Source organism: Microtus ochrogaster, chromosome X, assembly GCF_000317375.1.
Source record: "Microtus ochrogaster isolate Prairie Vole_2 chromosome X, MicOch1.0, whole genome shotgun sequence".
NCBI classification, from domain to species: domain Eukaryota; kingdom Metazoa; phylum Chordata; class Mammalia; order Rodentia; family Cricetidae; genus Microtus; species Microtus ochrogaster.
In genome coordinates this window covers 38,318,641-38,335,359 of record NC_022026.1, presented here as the reverse complement: position 1 = coordinate 38,335,359, position 16,719 = coordinate 38,318,641, and the positions used below count along the sequence as shown (strand labels likewise).

General features: G+C 37.6%; 1 protein-coding gene across 1 annotated transcript; it reads left to right on the top strand.

Annotated features, from left to right (window-relative positions):
• The first annotated feature begins 338 nt into the window (after positions 1–338).
• On the top strand, positions 339–13,972 carry Taf7l (TATA-box binding protein associated factor 7 like). Its single transcript, XM_005358827.3, has 13 exons — positions 339–343; positions 1,040–1,169; positions 1,938–2,016; positions 2,486–2,619; positions 3,729–3,858; positions 4,071–4,126; positions 6,933–6,974; positions 7,724–7,796; positions 8,414–8,515; positions 8,931–9,194; positions 9,385–9,497; positions 10,725–10,784; positions 13,735–13,972. The coding sequence occupies exons 1-13, from the start codon at positions 339–341 to the stop codon at positions 13,777–13,779; spliced, it is 1,233 nt and encodes a 410-aa protein (XP_005358884.1). The 3' UTR covers positions 13,780–13,972.
• Positions 13,973–16,719: the final 2,747 nt, after the last annotated feature.

The following is a 16,719-nucleotide window of genomic DNA, read 5'->3' as shown; positions in this document are numbered from 1 at the left end:
TCCTGCCTTGACCTCTTTCCCCACCCCACCCCATTTAACCCTCCCTTTCCCAGTATTATACTAAGTGCTTTGGTTCCACCTTAAAAGAGTCCCATGTTCCTATGTGTTAAAAGAATGGATGCTTTTAAGAAAGATTTGGATTTAAAACTCAGGTCCCAGATGATGATTTACAGAGTATTTAGGGATGTGCATCAACTAGAGCTTTTACCCTAACTTACTGTATAAGGTACACATGATTGGTCTGAAATCCCTCTAATTTGGATTAGACTATTCATTTTATATAAGATGTATTCTTAAAAGAAAATATTCCTCTTGTGCTGAGTGCATACTAAACATGCATGAGGTATTGAGACAAATCTATCTTAAGATTATTTTAAATATTCTTATAGAAATCTGGTGACTTTAAGGATTAAACGAAAGGACATATCTAAAGCACCTAGTTTAGTAAGTCTGAGCGACAGAATACATGGCAATTAGTCATAATAATTAATAAATAAAATCAGATTTTGTGTCCTATTCATATCACCCTTTTAAAGAATTTATCTATTCCATGAAGCTAGTGTACATGGTCTAGATATATAAGCATGGGACACATTCTTGCAAAGGAAGTGCTCAGCCATTGCAATTGAGCCATAACAAGTTTCTTGCTATTCCATAGACTTCCTAATTACAACTATTTGTTTATTTGGGTGAATTAAATATTGAAAATTAAGTATTTGTTCACTTCAAATTATTATGTCTGCAGATAAGTTCTGGGTTGATTTCATTCTTTTTTTTTATTTCATTCTTTGGCTTGCATTCAACCCTATAGAGGCCATTTAGCTGAAGTTTACTCTTTTAATTTGACAGTACAAGAATTTTTTCAAAAATATTAAATCATGTTTCACAACAGCTTAATTAATTCATCAAGTTACATTGTGTAATTTGAATTGACTTTGGAAATGATGACTTTTAGAAATCAAGATGTCAAATAAAGTATTTCTAAACTTCTTTTCCATGAGAATTTGGGGTAAGATCTTATATAAAATAATATAATCAGAGATGGTCAGCAGAGTGAGCAAGAGTTTGTAGTGACTTTTTTTGTTGTTTTTTATGAACTCAAAGCCATGACTTTAAAGCATGAAGAATCCCAAGATATTGAGGAACAGTTTATATTGCGTCTGCCTCAGGTAAGTAACATTTATATCTCAGAATAAATGTCTTCAGTGCAAAAGTGTAGTTCTGCTTAGGTAATACTAGCATTTCAGGCTATAAAAACTCAGAACATTTGCTTCCCAGAAATCATGTTCTATTAGCAGTCCTATTGTAGTTCATATTCTTCTCACAATATTTCTTTGTTCCTGTATATACCATCAATCATATGGGTTAATTCTCTGTCAAAACAACTATGACAATGACAATTATGAATCATCCGGTTATTTAGCACAAACATTTACAGCCAATTTTGTGGACAGCCAAGGTAAGACTTGTAAAATTCTTTCTGTCATCTCAGAAGAGTTGGTTGGAGAGACTACCACTGTCATCTGCAAATTCATCACCAAGCAGAGTTGTCAAACTCATTTAAACTTTAAGCTTGACTCTCCCATTGAAAACCATGTTTGAGTATTATTTCATTTTGGAGGTTATGATAGAGATGGTTAGAAAGTTATTATCATTATAGTTAATCAACATATCTAGTAAACTATAGCTAATACCTTTTCTTAGCAACTACAATGGAAGGATAAGCAGTAAGAAGTAAAACTGAAAAACTGGGAGAAGGCACAAAGTGTAGTTTCTAAAAGATAGTGATGAAATTTGAGTTGAGTTCATTTAATTTGATTTATACAATGCATGGGCTTTCATGGTACATAGCATAGTTAACATTTGGAAAATGTAAGGTTTTGTTTAAGGAAGACAATTAGACAATCTTTCTGATTTTTAATTTACCTCCTTTTTAGGAACAGGCTTATGCTGTCAGAAAGATTATACATTCTCGAGGTCCTGGCATGAAGGATAAACTAAAAATTGGCTTTGCCCGTAAGTAGTTAATATCAATTCACAATATATTAAACAAAACAATAATTTGCTACAGATTGTTATGTGAAAGGCACTATACTAGGCATTAAAGGTGTGAAAAAATAAGAGTATGTTATGGTTCTAACCTTTAGAAAACATACATACACAATGTTACAATCAAATGCTTTTAAGGAATGTATTTAAATGAATGAAATTTGCTGTTGGAGATAACAAGGAAGCAGTTGCTGTCTTACTCATCTTTGCTACCATTAGAAAGAAACTTAGATATTTTTGAACTAGTAACATACAGTGTGTAAAAACAAGCTGTAGATACTCTCTTCTTTTTCTGGATATTGATTTCTAATCTTTCAAAAATAGTTAAGTTTTGTCAAAAAACTTTTCTGTCCTGCATAAGTCTTCCTTATTCGGTTTCTTGGAGACTGAACAGAGCATTGGAATGTCAATATTAATTTTCTCTACTTTCCTTTAGCTGATGGACGTCATGCAGTTGTTCAGGTAGAAGATGTCTCACTGCCTGCTAAGCTGGTTAATTTGCCTTGTGTTATCGGAAGCCTGAAAACTGTTGATAGAAAAACATTTTATAAAACAGCAGATATTTCTCAGGTATGAATTTTTTGAGACATGGTCTCATATATACCAGGATAACCTCAAACTTAGTATGTAGCTGAGGATGACTTTAAACTTCAAATCCTTCTGTCTTCAACTACCAAGTGTTGGACTTAACAGGCATTCCTTTCCACACTCTTAAGTTGTACTGAGGACCAAACCTAGGACTCTGAGCATTTTAGAAAAGCACTCTAATCACTGAGTGATTCCCCAGATCCACAAAATCTTGTTTAGTTTATTAGTGCTGAGGACCAGATGCAGGTCCTCATGCATGCCAGGCAAGTGCTCTACCTACCATTGAGCTATATCACCACCACTGGTTTGATTTTCTTCATCTTCTGGTTCTTGTACCCTTTGTGGAATCTTTAGTCTTTCTGCCGGTATTCAGTTCCACTTGGTAAATGACTATTTACTGTTTATAATTATCAGATCAATTGCACAGGAACATAAAGTCATGCCCTGGTTTTGTATTCTTAATTTTTTTTTTTTTTTAGTTTTTCGAGACAGGGTTTCTCTGTAGCTTTGGAGCCTGTCCTGGCACTAGCTCTTGTAGAACAGGCTGGCCTCGAACTCACAGAGATCCGCCTGCCTCTGCCTCCTGAGTGCTGGGATTAAAGGCGTGCGCCACCACTGCCCGGCTTGTATTCTTAACTTTTTATTTCTTTACTTTTACAGACTTCTGCTGTTTGCCACTTATAGTGACTTTTGCTTATTTTAAAATATTAATGACTAGGTCTTTTTCTGCTAGAGAGTGTGTTAACTCTGAAAAAAAGTTACTTCTCATCTTTACTGGTGCTTTCTCATTTCCTCTCTAGATGAAAATGCTATGCCTTTCATGATACTGCTTCTGCAGTGGTATATGCTAGGTAAAAGTCAAATCTATATATCATGATGCAGGGAGAGAGAAGAGGGGGAGAAAGAGAAGAAGGAAGGAAGAGAGGATGGGAAAGGGATATATAAAAGAATCTGAATTTATATTACATAGTACTTGGTTTTGGGAAATGCCAAGAATCATCTGTGCTCCTCATTTCTGGTGGTATGTTTATAATTTATTACTGTTTAGTATTTGGGGCAATAGTAAACTTCTTTGTCTTTGCTAAATATAGATGCTTGTATGCAGTGCTCATGGTGAGCCTCACTCTCCCCCAGAAGAACCAGTTACCTCTGCTCATACTACTGTAACTGGAAGGGGTGGAGGGAAGACAAATAGAAAAAGATATAACTGGAAGCATGGCAGTAAGTCACCAATCTCTTGCTCATTATGGCTGACTACATTTATCTTTTGAATTGCAAATCTCTATGAATCAGGGACCTCTTACCTGGTTCATTAACTTCTTATTTTTGAAGAAAGAATCATGCTATGAGCATGACATATTTCTTCATCAAATTCATGTAGATATAGGACAGTCATAAGTTACATGGCATATTTCATTATGTTTTTGTTTTAGTTACTCCACCACTTAAGAACGTCAGAAAGAAAAGGTTCCGGAGAACAAGAAAAAAGGTTAGTCTCATGCCATTTGTGTTTCTGCTGGATGACTTAGGAGAGGACTATGAGGGAGAAAGAAAGGTAGAAAGTCAGTTGGGAATTCACTGATTCATTTATATGTTCAATAAGCAGTGCCTACCAAATGTGTTGGTACCTACCTGTAATCTCAGCACTTGGAGGCTAATGCAGAAGGATCGTGAGTTTAAGACAATCCCTGGCTATAGACCTTGACTCAAAATGTAAAAAAATTAAAATAGGCACAATCCACAGCATTATGAGCTAGCAGTTGGGGCTACAGCAGTGACTAAAAATAGAACCACTTCTTTAGGTTATAGTCTCATTGTTAGGGATTCAGAAGAATCATGAACTGGACATTGCACCTCATGCTTTTAGTTTTCAGATGCTGTAGATTTAAAGCGAGGCATGTTGGTTTACCTGTGATCTTAGCATTTGGGAAGCTGCAGCAAGAGGACTGCCTTCTGTTGTCCAAATCTTGGATGACATTTCCAGTATCAGGCTAGCTAGGAACACACAATGAGATTTTCTTATTCAAAAAAAGAAAGATTTATACTTTCTTCCTGCCTTACATTCCTGGTCTTTTTTAGTGCCTAGCAATTAGAAATCTTTTTTTCATCTCTGTGGTTTTTTTTAATGTTTATTATCTTCTATACATTGAACATACAGTATATAATCTAAGAATGACATATTGCTGAATTGCATTTCTGGTGTGAATATACCAATGTGTTCAACTGTTTACTCATTAACACATAACTGTATTGTTTCTACTTTTTGACAGTTATAAGTAAGATTGTGAGTAGGTTTCTTTGTGTGAACTTAAATCCTAATTTCCCCAGGATAAATGCTCAGGAATAATTCTGAACCATATGATAGTGGCATATTTTAAAAGATTTTTATTCATTTTACTTAATGTCTATGACTGTTTTGCCTGCATGCACGTGAGTGTACCGCATGAGTGCCTGTTGGAAAGTCTGGAACTTGGGTTAAGGATGGTTGTGATTAACCATAAGTGGTTGCTGGGAATTGAAACCCCCAAGTACTTTATAAGAGCAACAGGTTCCCTTAACCACTGGTTCATCTCTATAGCGCCCCAAGTGGCAGATTTATAAAAATATTTTGAATCTCAGGGTCTTTTTGATATAGTCCAGGCTTGCATTGAACTTGCTGTGTGGTCACCTATGATTTTTGATCTTCCTGCCACCACCAGCATCTCAAGTGCTGGGATTACAGACACGTATTACCATACCTTGTTTTATATGTTGCTAAGGATTAATCCCAGAATTTAGCTCACATAAAGGAGGTCTTTACCAACTGAGACATGTCTCTTGCCAAGCATTAGCTTTTAAATTTTATTTACATTCATTTAGTGTGTGTGTGCATACATATGTGCCACAAATGGAGCTCACAGGAAAGCTTGAGAATCAATTCTAGGTATCAAATTCAGGTCATCAAGATTGATAGCAAGCATATTAATACTCAGCCACTTCACTAACCACAAACATTTTTTTTTAAGTTTTTATAAGACACTGCCATACTTTTTTAGAGGAAGTATCATTTTATATTAACACTGATAGTATATGAAATACAAATTCTTCACCTCCTCATCGGCATTAGGTCTTGTCATTATTTTCTTTTATTATAGCCATTCTTATAAGTGTGTAGTGATTTTAATGTGGTGTTAATTTGTATCTTTTGGGTAGATAATGCCCTTGAATTTGCAGCAGTGCTCCTGCCTCATTGTCTAAATTCTGGGATTACAAAAACGCACTACGACACTGAGCTTCTTTTGACAGTTTCCTTCCTCCCTTTCTCCCTCTCTCCCTCCCTCCCTTCCTTTAAAGAATTTATTAACTATGTAATGTATACAGCATTCTGTTTGCGTGTGTTCCTGCAGGCCAGAAGAGGGCACTAGATCTTACTACAGATGGTTATGAGCCACCACGTGGTTGCTGGGAATTGAACTCAGGACCTCTGGAAGAACAGTCAGTGCTCTTAACCTCTGAGCCATCTCTCAGCTCCCTGACCATTTTCTAAAATGACTTTATTATTAAGTTCAAAGAATTCTTTTTCTAGTCTGTATACTAGTCTTTCATCATGTATGCATCGTTTATTAATACCTTCTCATGTTTGATAGCTTGAGTTTTTTAGTTCACTTCACAAGAACTTATGGAAAGCAAGATTTTTAGTTTTGATGAAGTTTAATTTATTGATATTTTTATTTTAAAGATTTTGATTTTTTGTTGTTAAATATAAGGTGTCTTTGCTTAGCCTAGATACTGAAGATTTTATATTTATGCCTGTGATCCATATTTCAGTTTTGCTAAAGTATGAGTTTTAATTCAAGATTCCCATTCTTCTTCTATGCTCTCCCTCTCCTCCACCTCTTCCTTGGGAATATTTGTATGGTACTATTTGTGGGTTCTTTTTTTTTTGTTGTTCAGTCTCTCTACAGATACTGTAATGTGGTAAGTCTTGAAATCTGAAGATTAATTGCTACGATTTCATTTTGCTTCATCAATATTGTTTTAAAATTTTTAGAATAGTTATCTTTCCATATGAATTTTAGAATGAGCTTGGATATGTATACAGAAAACCTTGTCAGAATTTTGAAAAAAAACTGCACTAAAGTTGTAGACTAACTTTTCTAATTTATGTGTTAATGTGTCTTAGTAACATGCCAGCCAATGAAATTTATTGTCTGCTAAATATAAAAGTAGTTAAATATAATTGTAGAGCTCTTTAAGCTGGACTTAAGTAGAGAAATCAAATATAATGTTTTTCTTTGTTGTGCTTTACTTCATAGCTTCCTGATGTCAAACAAATGGATGAAGTTGGCTTGCGTAAGGTACAGAAGTGGTCATAATCTTCATTGTTTATTTTCATATGCTTCATATAAACAGATATACACACATACATACATACGTACACTGGATTTTATTCACTGGGAACTAATTATTTAATGTCCAATAGCAACTTTTATGTTAGTGTTTCCATGCATTACAAACTGCTTTCCCCTCCTTATTTTCATTTCAAAATCCATCCCTTGGAGTTAAGAGCTCAACTTACCAACATTTGCTTGAACTAATAGGATTTCTCATCAAAGGCCTTGGTTTATTCTTGTATCATGAGGAATTAATTGTTGTGGGGTAATTTTTTAAAACTATTCAAGTGAGAACATGTAGATAGGATCTAATTTTTACAGGAACATTGTAATAATCAAGGTGGAAAAATGCAGTGGGGAAATTTGGATTTTAAAGCAAATTATTTGTAAGTAACTAACATGGAATTATTGTTCTTTGCTAATGAGTTAAGACAAATAATGAAACATAAATGTTGAAACTCTTGTTCATAGAGTTATAGACAGATAAGAGTAAACATTTCAAGTGATTTAACTTTGGAAAATGAACTTGCTCTACAAATTTGTAGATTTTAGATAGGTTCCTTCATAAATAGCACTATTAAAGTAGAAGTTTTGTTGGATGAGCATCAAACAAGGCCCAATCATTTTAGTTCATTAATATATAGGGAAAGGTATTTACATAAAACTGGATGCTAAATGATATTACTGGTATTTCCTTCCATACATTGCTTCAGGACACTGAATCTCCAAATGTGGATAAAGAAGTGAAGAGACTGCTGTGCTCAGATGCTGAAGCCATCAGTGTCTGTATCCTTTATATTAAATATTTTCCTTAAAGTCTGTTTCATCTCATGCGCATGTTCTGACAAATCTCACCTCTAGTTGGGAGTTTTGCTTTTCTTTGAGATAATGCTATCAAATTCAGAACCTTGTTATGCCAGGTAAGTCCCACACTACTAAGCAGCATGTTTAATCCTCCCTCGCTTCTAGTGTTCGAGTGCCAGTTTTGATGTGTATAACTTAAGACTTTTTTGCTTGTTTTTTTTTTCGAGACAGGGTTTCTCCATAGCTTTGGAGCCTGTCCTGGAACTAGCTCTTGTAGACCAGGCTGGCCTCGAATTTACAAAGATCTGCCTGCCTCTGCCTCCTGAGTGCTGGGATTAAAGGCGTGCGTCACCACCACCCGGCAATTTAAGATTTTTGAAATGTTATTTTCTATCTAGAAATGGTAAATACAGACAGACAATAGAAGGGTATTTATGTTTGTGCAATTTACTATAAGGCAGTTTCCACACTAGGAATGCAGGTACAATGATCTAAATTTGACCTAAATTAAATATTAGTAGCACTTTTAGTTAAAGAGCCACTTTCATTTCAACTGTGTGCTCTCTCTTCTGGTTTTTCCTTGACTATTATATTTTCAGGCTGGGAAGTCATTGCTGATGATGAAACCAAGGAAATAGAAAGTCAAGGGTGCATCTCAGGCACTTCAAGAACCGCACGAATGCATGGTCGTAGCTCATCAGGTACTTCATTGAAAATAGGGGAAGAGTTTCAGATAAGGGCAAGTGTTAACTGTGTGACAGACTCACAGACCAATCAAAGAAAAAAAGATGCCTTTGTCCTTTTTCCTCATTGGTCCTCCTATGCTCTTAGGGTTTTAGAACTGGAATTCTAATCTCCTATATGCCCTTGTATTCAACTTCCTATGGACCCTTAAATTCTCTAGATATCTTGATAATTGAATACATGGATGAATGTTAGTGTTTCATATTCCTTGTCATTATTTTACAAAGGGAATAATCTCCCTATAGGAAAATAATTTATACAATTCACTGGTTCTCCAGTGAACTTCATGGTAAGGCATGTATTGCTATTTGGGGTTATGGTCATTTCCAAAGGTTCAGATTGTTTAATTTTTCCCTTGCTTAAAATCAATAGAAACTGCAATGCTTCAAGAGATGTTTGGCGATTCTGGCAGTAACAGTAATGATGTGGGTGCTAAAATTGAAGAGGAGGATGTTGACAATCAAAAGGATGGGGATCAGGATGACGATGATGACGATGATGAAGATGATGATGATGAAGAAGAAGAAGAAGAAGAAAAGGAGATAGACAATCTTGAAGAGAATTTAGAAAGGGAGCTGCAAATCCAATTTATTCATCCTAGCTTCTGTGAAACCAACAAAGATTACAGTTCAATAAGTAAGTCAGAAGAAAAGACAAAGCAATTAGGTATGGAGGGTGGCCGTATAAAAGGCTAACTCTCAACAAGCATTATATACAATGCTTAGTTTTCAGAAGTTTTTAGTCCTTGGAGTTTTATTTGATTTGTGACTCGGTCCATTATTTAAAGCTAGACTTAATACAAAAATCCTTTTTCTACCTCCTTCAGTCACAGGAATTCAGAAACTGATTCATGTCAAAGAAATGAAGCTCCAAAAGATTTATAAAAAAGCACAACGACAGAAAGATCTCCTTAGGAATGTGGAAAACTTGACCCTTAAGGTAAGTTCTTCTTGACTGTTAGATGCCCTGATATCTTACTTTCAAAATTCCATCTCTGTGTTTCTACTCACACCATCACTATGTAGTTGACTCATAAACCTAAGTAACTTTTTAGAAATTTCTACTAAAATATCCCTATTTTATTATATTTTAATACTTTTTTAATCTAAGCATTTTTATAGGGAATGGGACTAAGTGACCTGAGATAATGACCAATATTAAGCATTTACTATACCAATGACACAATAAAAGAGTTATGTTTTATCATTTCATTTACTCCTCAGGTCCCTGAAACATAGATCCTTTCACCATTCTCACTATATAACAAATTAAAATCAGTTGGGTATTTTGGCACATGCCTTTTATCCCCAGTACTGAGGTCTCTGTGAATTTGAGAACAATTGATTGTTTATATAACAGGCTCCAGATTAGCCAGGGTTACACAGTAGACCTTGTATCAAAAAAGAAAATAAAGAGAATTAAAGCTCCAAGAGGAACCATAGTAATTGGCAATACATAGACTAAACCTGTTTATACCAATATATATTTGTTTCAGTAAAAAAGGACCAAATTAATTTAAAAGTCTTATCATGTATGCTGAAACATGGGTGAATTTTTATATTTTTATATGCATTTTCAGGGTTTCAGCGAAAGGAAAATACACTGTTATGTCACATTTGCTCCCATCTTGGTAGTAAGGTGATTCTACAGCACTAAGAGAATCCTTTGCTAGATTTTTTTCCCCTTTCTTTCTTTCTTTTTTTTTGTGGAGCAATAATTGTCAAAGAGAAGCAGCTTGGTATAGAGCTATACCCACTTTGGCTGTAGTCTTTTAGAATAGCCAAAGATAGTAGTATAGATACATCTCGAAAGATTCAGATATCTGATACTATTGTGATATATGTGCAATTTACATATGTGTGGTATTGTATGCAGTGTTAGGAGTAGTAATGTTCTGTTCTTGAGGGGAAATGGAGGATTTATACAACACTAGGAAAAATATATCATGTAGATATTTCACCCATTTATTTTAGGGCAAGAAAAATGCTGTAGAGAGTACATAAAATAAGATTGGATGGTTAGGCAGTAGTTTTGTGCTACAGTTTTTCTAAAAATTGTTTTCCTATAATTGACAGCTTTCTTATCAAATATATGACAAAATGGGTTCTGTGGTTCTCTCTTCCTTTAAGATACATCTTTCATCACTGATACAATTTATTTTTTCAGAGGCATTTCCAGTATGCTTTGGGGCAGCTTAACATATTAGAAAGACAAAAGTGTGAAGAGGTAAGAAGAACATTTTTAAATAAATAATTTGCTATGTAGAACTCAACCACTTCTAATTTATTTTCGAGCTGTTTGTCTTACAAGAATAGTGATAAACATATATTCTGTTTGACAATAGCAGGATGCATCAAGAACTTTTTGAAAGTCTGTTCATTCAACAGTTATTGAATACCTCTGGAGTGAAGAGCACTGGATAAAGAGTGCTGGATAAGACAGATAAAATAGTTGTCCTCATAGATCTAATGGTCTGCCAAGGGAGATTGATGGTAAACAAATTATCATATAAATATTAAAATACAAATCCCAAAGAAGCACTATGCAGGAAAAAAGTCAGTATTCTCCTTAGAATAAGGAGAATCCTGGATTAAATTACAAGAACATAGCAAACCACCCTGAGGAAATTATATTTGTGCCTAGACAGGAAGAGTAAATCAAACAAACCAGTAGTAGAACATATTCAAGGTGTCACTTAGGGTAGGGAGAGAACTTGACTACTTTGACTATCTGTGGGTGTTTTAAGCCATGAAGACAGTTGTTTAATGTAAAGTCTGAAAATAAAGCAAAAGTTAAATCATTTGACAGTAGACTAGGATAGGAAAGATAGGTTTTAGTTTTAAGTTGGGTTTAAGGAATTCCTTGCTTGAGTATGAAGGAGGAGAATAAGACCTAGTTTAAACTTTCATTTAAAATTTTTATTGTATATGTTTGTGTATGTGCACATACACATATGCATAGGGGCATGTATTTGGAGATCAGAGGACAATTGGTGTAAATGGGCTCTCTGCATCGTATGAGTCCTAGAATCAAATTCATTTTTCAGTTGGGTCCTAGGATCAAATTTTCAGGCTTGTGCAGCAACCACTTTTAAATTCTGAGCCATCTAGGTAGCCTAAGGCCCAGACATTTAAGATTTTTAAAAAAAATTTATTTATTACGTATACAACATTTTGCCTCCATGTATGCCCACATGCCAGAGGAGGATGCCAAATCTCATTACAGATGGTTGTCAGCCACCATGTGGTTGCTGGAAATCGAACTCAGGACCTCTGGAAGAGCAGCCCATGCTCTTAACCACTGAGCCATCTCTCCAGCCCAGGCCCAGACATTTTTAATGAAATATCTCATTATAAGCAAGGCCCTGGCTACAGCAGACCTAAAAGTTGACTCAAAATAACTTATAAATCGCATTTTACTTAACTATTCTTATTCTGATAGACATTTTTCAGCTCTTTGAGTATTAAAAATAAGATTTCTGTGACCATTTACATATGAGAGAATATATCTTAAAGGATTGATAGGACTTAGGTCAGTTAAAGGGTGACGAAGGAAAAGAAAGTACTACAAGTGATATTTTAGGTTTCTTTTTTAATTTTTAATTCTTTCTATTGAGCTATATATTTTCTCCATTCCTCTCCCTTCCTCTCCCCTCCCCTTCTACCCTCTCCCATGATCCCATGCTCCCAGTTTACTCAGATCTTGTCTTTTTCTACTTCCTGTGTAGTTTAGAACCATGTATATCTCTCCTAGAGTCCTCATTGTTGTCTAGGTTCTCTAGGGTTGTGATTTGTAGGTTGTTTTTCTTTGCTTTATGTCTAAAAGCCACTTATGAGTGAGTACATATAATTGTCTTTCTGAGTCTGGGTTACCTCACTCAATACGATGTTTTCTCAATTCATCCATTTGCCTGCAAATTTCAAGATGTCATTTTTCTTTCTGCTGTGTAGTACTTCATTGTGTAAATGTACCACATCTTCTTTATTGGTCAAGGAGCATTTAGGTTGTTTACAGGTTCTGGCTATGACAAATAATGTTGCTACATAGTTAAGCACATGACCTTGTGGTACAATTGAGAATCCTTTGGATATATACCCCAAAGTGGTATTGCTGGGTCTTGAGGAAGGTTGTTTCCTAATTTTCTGAGAAATCGCCACACTGACATCCAAAGGGAGTGTACTAGTTTGCACTCTGACAAGCAATGGAAGAGTCTTCCCTCTCCAGCATAAGTTGTCATCAGTGTTTTTGATCTTGGCCATTCTTACAGGTGTAAGATGGAATCTCAGAGTTGTTTTGATTTTTGCATTTCTCCGATGACTAAGGATGTTGAGCATTTCCTTAAGTGTCTTTTCAGCCATTTTAGATTCCTCTGTTGAGAGTTCTCTGTTTAGATCTGTACTCCATTTTTATTGGATTATTTATTGTTTTGATGACCAATTTCTTGAGTTCTTTGTGCACTTTGGAGATCAGCCTTCTGTCCGATGTAGGGTTGGTGAGGATCTTTTTCCATTCTGTTGGCTGATGTTTTGTCTTGTTGACCATTTTCTTTGCTTTACAGAAGCTTCTCAGTTTCTAACTTGAGTGATTGTTTATTCCAAGCCACAGAACAGTTTACAATGGGGGAAAGAATGGAGAAAAACATGCAATAAGTTAATCTCATGAAGCTACTATAGAGTATTGCAGGTAGCAACTTTATTATTATTATTTTTTTTTGGTTTTTTGAGACAGGGTTTCTCTGTGGTTTTGGAGCCTGTCCTGGCACTAGCTCTGTAGACTAGGCTGGTCTCGAACTCACAGAGATCCACCTGCCTCTGCCTCCCGAGTGCTGGGATTAAAGGCGTGCGCCACCATCGCCCGGCTGCAGGTAGCAACTTTAAAGTTTATATTATGAGGATGACTGTAGCTTGAGGCTTTTATGGTAAGGGTCCTGCTCACTATCCCTATTTTACCTTTTGAATATTCTTAAAATGGGTTTGTCCAGTTGTACATATTTATCAATTCTTTGATATAGTGGAAAAGGATCTTTGTTACACTTTTGAAATTGTAATAAAGGATGTTTTTTAAAAATAAAGTTTGCCTGCAAGCCAGAAGAGGACAAAAAAAAATAAAGTTTGGAATACCAGAAAAAAAATACAAATAGCTTTTGTGATGCTTTTCTGCCTCTGTCTCCTTACAGATTTATCACCTACAGGAACAACTGAAATGTTACCTAAAGGAGTAAAGAAACCCTCAGCCTAGCATATAAAGTGGATTCACTTTCCAGATGAAGACCGGGTGGAACCACTACACTAGTTACTTTATATTGACCAACTATATTTGCTTATTTGAATATTTTTAGTTATAGTAAAAAAAGATCATAGCCATATAGAAAGGAACAGTATAAAATGCATAATAGGCTTAGAGACCCAACTCAACATGGGCTTTGTTTTTCTTTATCAATTTAAGATTAAATATGTATGAGTTGCATCTTTGTCTTTTGTTGTATGGTACCATTAGATCATTCGGCCATGCTTGTCAAAGGAAGATGGGAGGATGTACAACTGTTTTACAGATGTTAGCTTTTCAAACCCCATTTTAAGTATTTCCTATAATATAGAAAATAATAAACTTGTCAGATTGTAATCCTAGCATTCAAAAGGCAGAAGCAAAAGGGTCACAGTTGAAGGTCAGCCTGGGATATATACAAGACCCTGTCTCAAAAAGCAAAACAAAACAAAAGTAAAAACATCCCTAATTTCTATCAATGACTGGATCCTGTCACAATTGTCTAAATGCCTACCTTTCAGTAATAAATACTAGGTTAATGCCCTTCCTTTTTCGGGTTAAAGGCTACTTTCCTGCTCACCGATGATTTCTTTCTACTTATCTTTGCTCTCTGATTAGATATTGAAGACTGGAGCTGATGTTATTCTTTAGCTAAGAGAAGAATTACAGAAAAGATGACCCCCTTATCCTAAGTCTTTCTATTGTAACTCCCATAAGAAAAGATTAGCAAAAGCTAAATTCCTGTAATGCCCATGAAGACTTCCTTAATAACCCTAGAATTTTAAAAAAAAACAAAAGCATTTTATTGATATTGATACTTTGTGGATTTTGCATCATGCATGTGATCCCACTCATTTCCCCATCCCCTCTTCCACTCCCAAAAACAAAATTTAAAAGTAAAAACAAAACAAAAAACAAATTAAAACTCATGGAAGCTGTTGTGTGGCCCTATGAATCACACAGTATACCCTTTAGTCCATGCATCTTTACTTGCAGGTGTTCATTGCAATGAGTCATGGGGCTGGTTCGAGGCCTCTGGTCTCTGCTACACCACTGATAATGAGCTCTCAATGGGGCTCCTCTTGGATATCCTGTTGTTGTGCTGTGTCGTGGAGATCCTGTAGCTTTGGATCTGAGGTCTGTCCCCTTCACAACCTCCAGCAGATAACAGATGAGGTGGATGCTGGGGTGGGCTATGGTTCTGGGCCTGGGTGGTAGCTGGGTTGATCAGCCTGCGAACTCTCCCTCATCATCACCACCCAGGTGAGCTCTTCAGCACCGTCCTGGCTAGCTCACCAATGTAACAGACAGAAGGGAGTGGGGCCAGTTCTGCACTCACACCCTCAGGTCCAGCTCACCCACACCACCTGGGCCAGCTCTACTCTTACCCAGGTGAAGTGTAGGGAAGATTGCTGCACTTGGTGAGTGGCAGGACCAGCTCCTCCGTTTTCATTTTCATGTCCCTGAAACCAGCTTTCCTATCTGTCACGTGGCAGTGAGCAGGGAGGAGGAAGGCACATTTCCCTTACCTTTTCCACCCCATGGCATTTGAGGGAGGGAGTTGCTCTCCTGCTCTCACACCCACAGGCCCTACTTACCTGCTCATCAACAGGGTCAGCTCTAGTGTGTTTCCCAGGTGAGGTGCTGTGCCCTCTTTCTCATGCTGCAGCCCGTGCAGGGCAGGACCAGCTCTCCCATTCTGGTGGCTTTGGGGCCAGCTCTCTCACCTGCCACAGGTGGCAAGGGGTGAAAGGAGGGAGGGCTTTTTTTTTTTTACCTTTGTCACCACATGGTAGGTCTTGAAAGGGGGGCAGGGTCAATCCTGCTCTCATGACCCCAGGACCAGTCCCCCGCCCCCCCCCAACAGGGTCAGCTCTGTTGTGCTGCACATGCAAGGTGCAGGGTCCATTCTACTGAGTGCTGCTGCCAGTGGGGGGGGGCAGTTCTGTCACTCTCATGACCTCAGGGCCAGCTCTATCACCAGGCACAGGCAGCAAGGGGTGGTGGGAGAGAGGTCATCTCTCCTTTTCCCAATTCACCAGATGAAGGGTGGGGCCAGATCTCCCATGCGAGTTTGAGGTGCCAGATTACCTGCACCCCCATCAATAGGGTCAGCTCTATTATGCTGCCTGGGCTAGGTGCAGGGCCCACTCTCTTGGGTGCTGTAGCTGGTGAGAGGCAGGATCAGTTCTCCCACTCTCGTAAACCCAGGACCAGCTTTTCCCACCTGCAGTAGGTGGCAAGGGGCAAGGGGCTATCTTTTATTTGCCCATGCCATCACGTGATAGACCATAGGGCTAGTTCTCCCACTCTCGCGTCTTTTTGGCCAGCTAATCTGCACCCATGTCAGCAGGGACTGTTACACTGTGCTGCCCTGTGGAGGTGCAGGGCCTACTCTCCCAAGTGCTGCAATTGGTGAGGGGTAGGGCCAGTTCTCCATAGTGCTGCAGTCAGTGAGGGGCGGAGCCAACTCTGTGCAGCCCTATCCTCACTGCTTTCAGTGGTAACAGAAGCCAGGACATCAACACAGACAACTATTGTGGTGGGTCCACAGACCCAGACATGGCCCCTTGCAGCAGTCCAGGCCTGGATGACACTGTGGCCCCTGGTGGCAACACAGGCTACTCAGATTTGCATGGCCCTGGCAGAGGTTCAGTCCTCAGACACTAACCTGGCCCTAGGTGGCAGCCCAGGCCACTGATGTCTTTGTGGCCCTAATTGGCACTATAGGCCATGGACATCAATATAGACCCTAGCTGTGACTGGACTATGGACCCAGACATGGTCCTTGGCAGCAGCCCAGGCCCAGATGTCACCATGGCCCCAGTGGCAGGCAGGTCACTTAGATTAGCGTGGACCCAATAGCCCTCTGGTCCTCGAATCCCCACATGATCCC

Excerpts from the sequence above, each read along its gene's own strand:
- Taf7l (XM_005358827.3), top strand. Across the intron at positions 4,127-6,932 it reads TCCGGAGAACAAGAAAAAAG|CTTCCTGATGTCAAACAAAT; the intron begins GTTAGTCTCATG and ends TTTACTTCATAG. Across the intron at positions 8,516-8,930 it reads GCATGGTCGTAGCTCATCAG|AAACTGCAATGCTTCAAGAG; the intron begins GTACTTCATTGA and ends TAAAATCAATAG.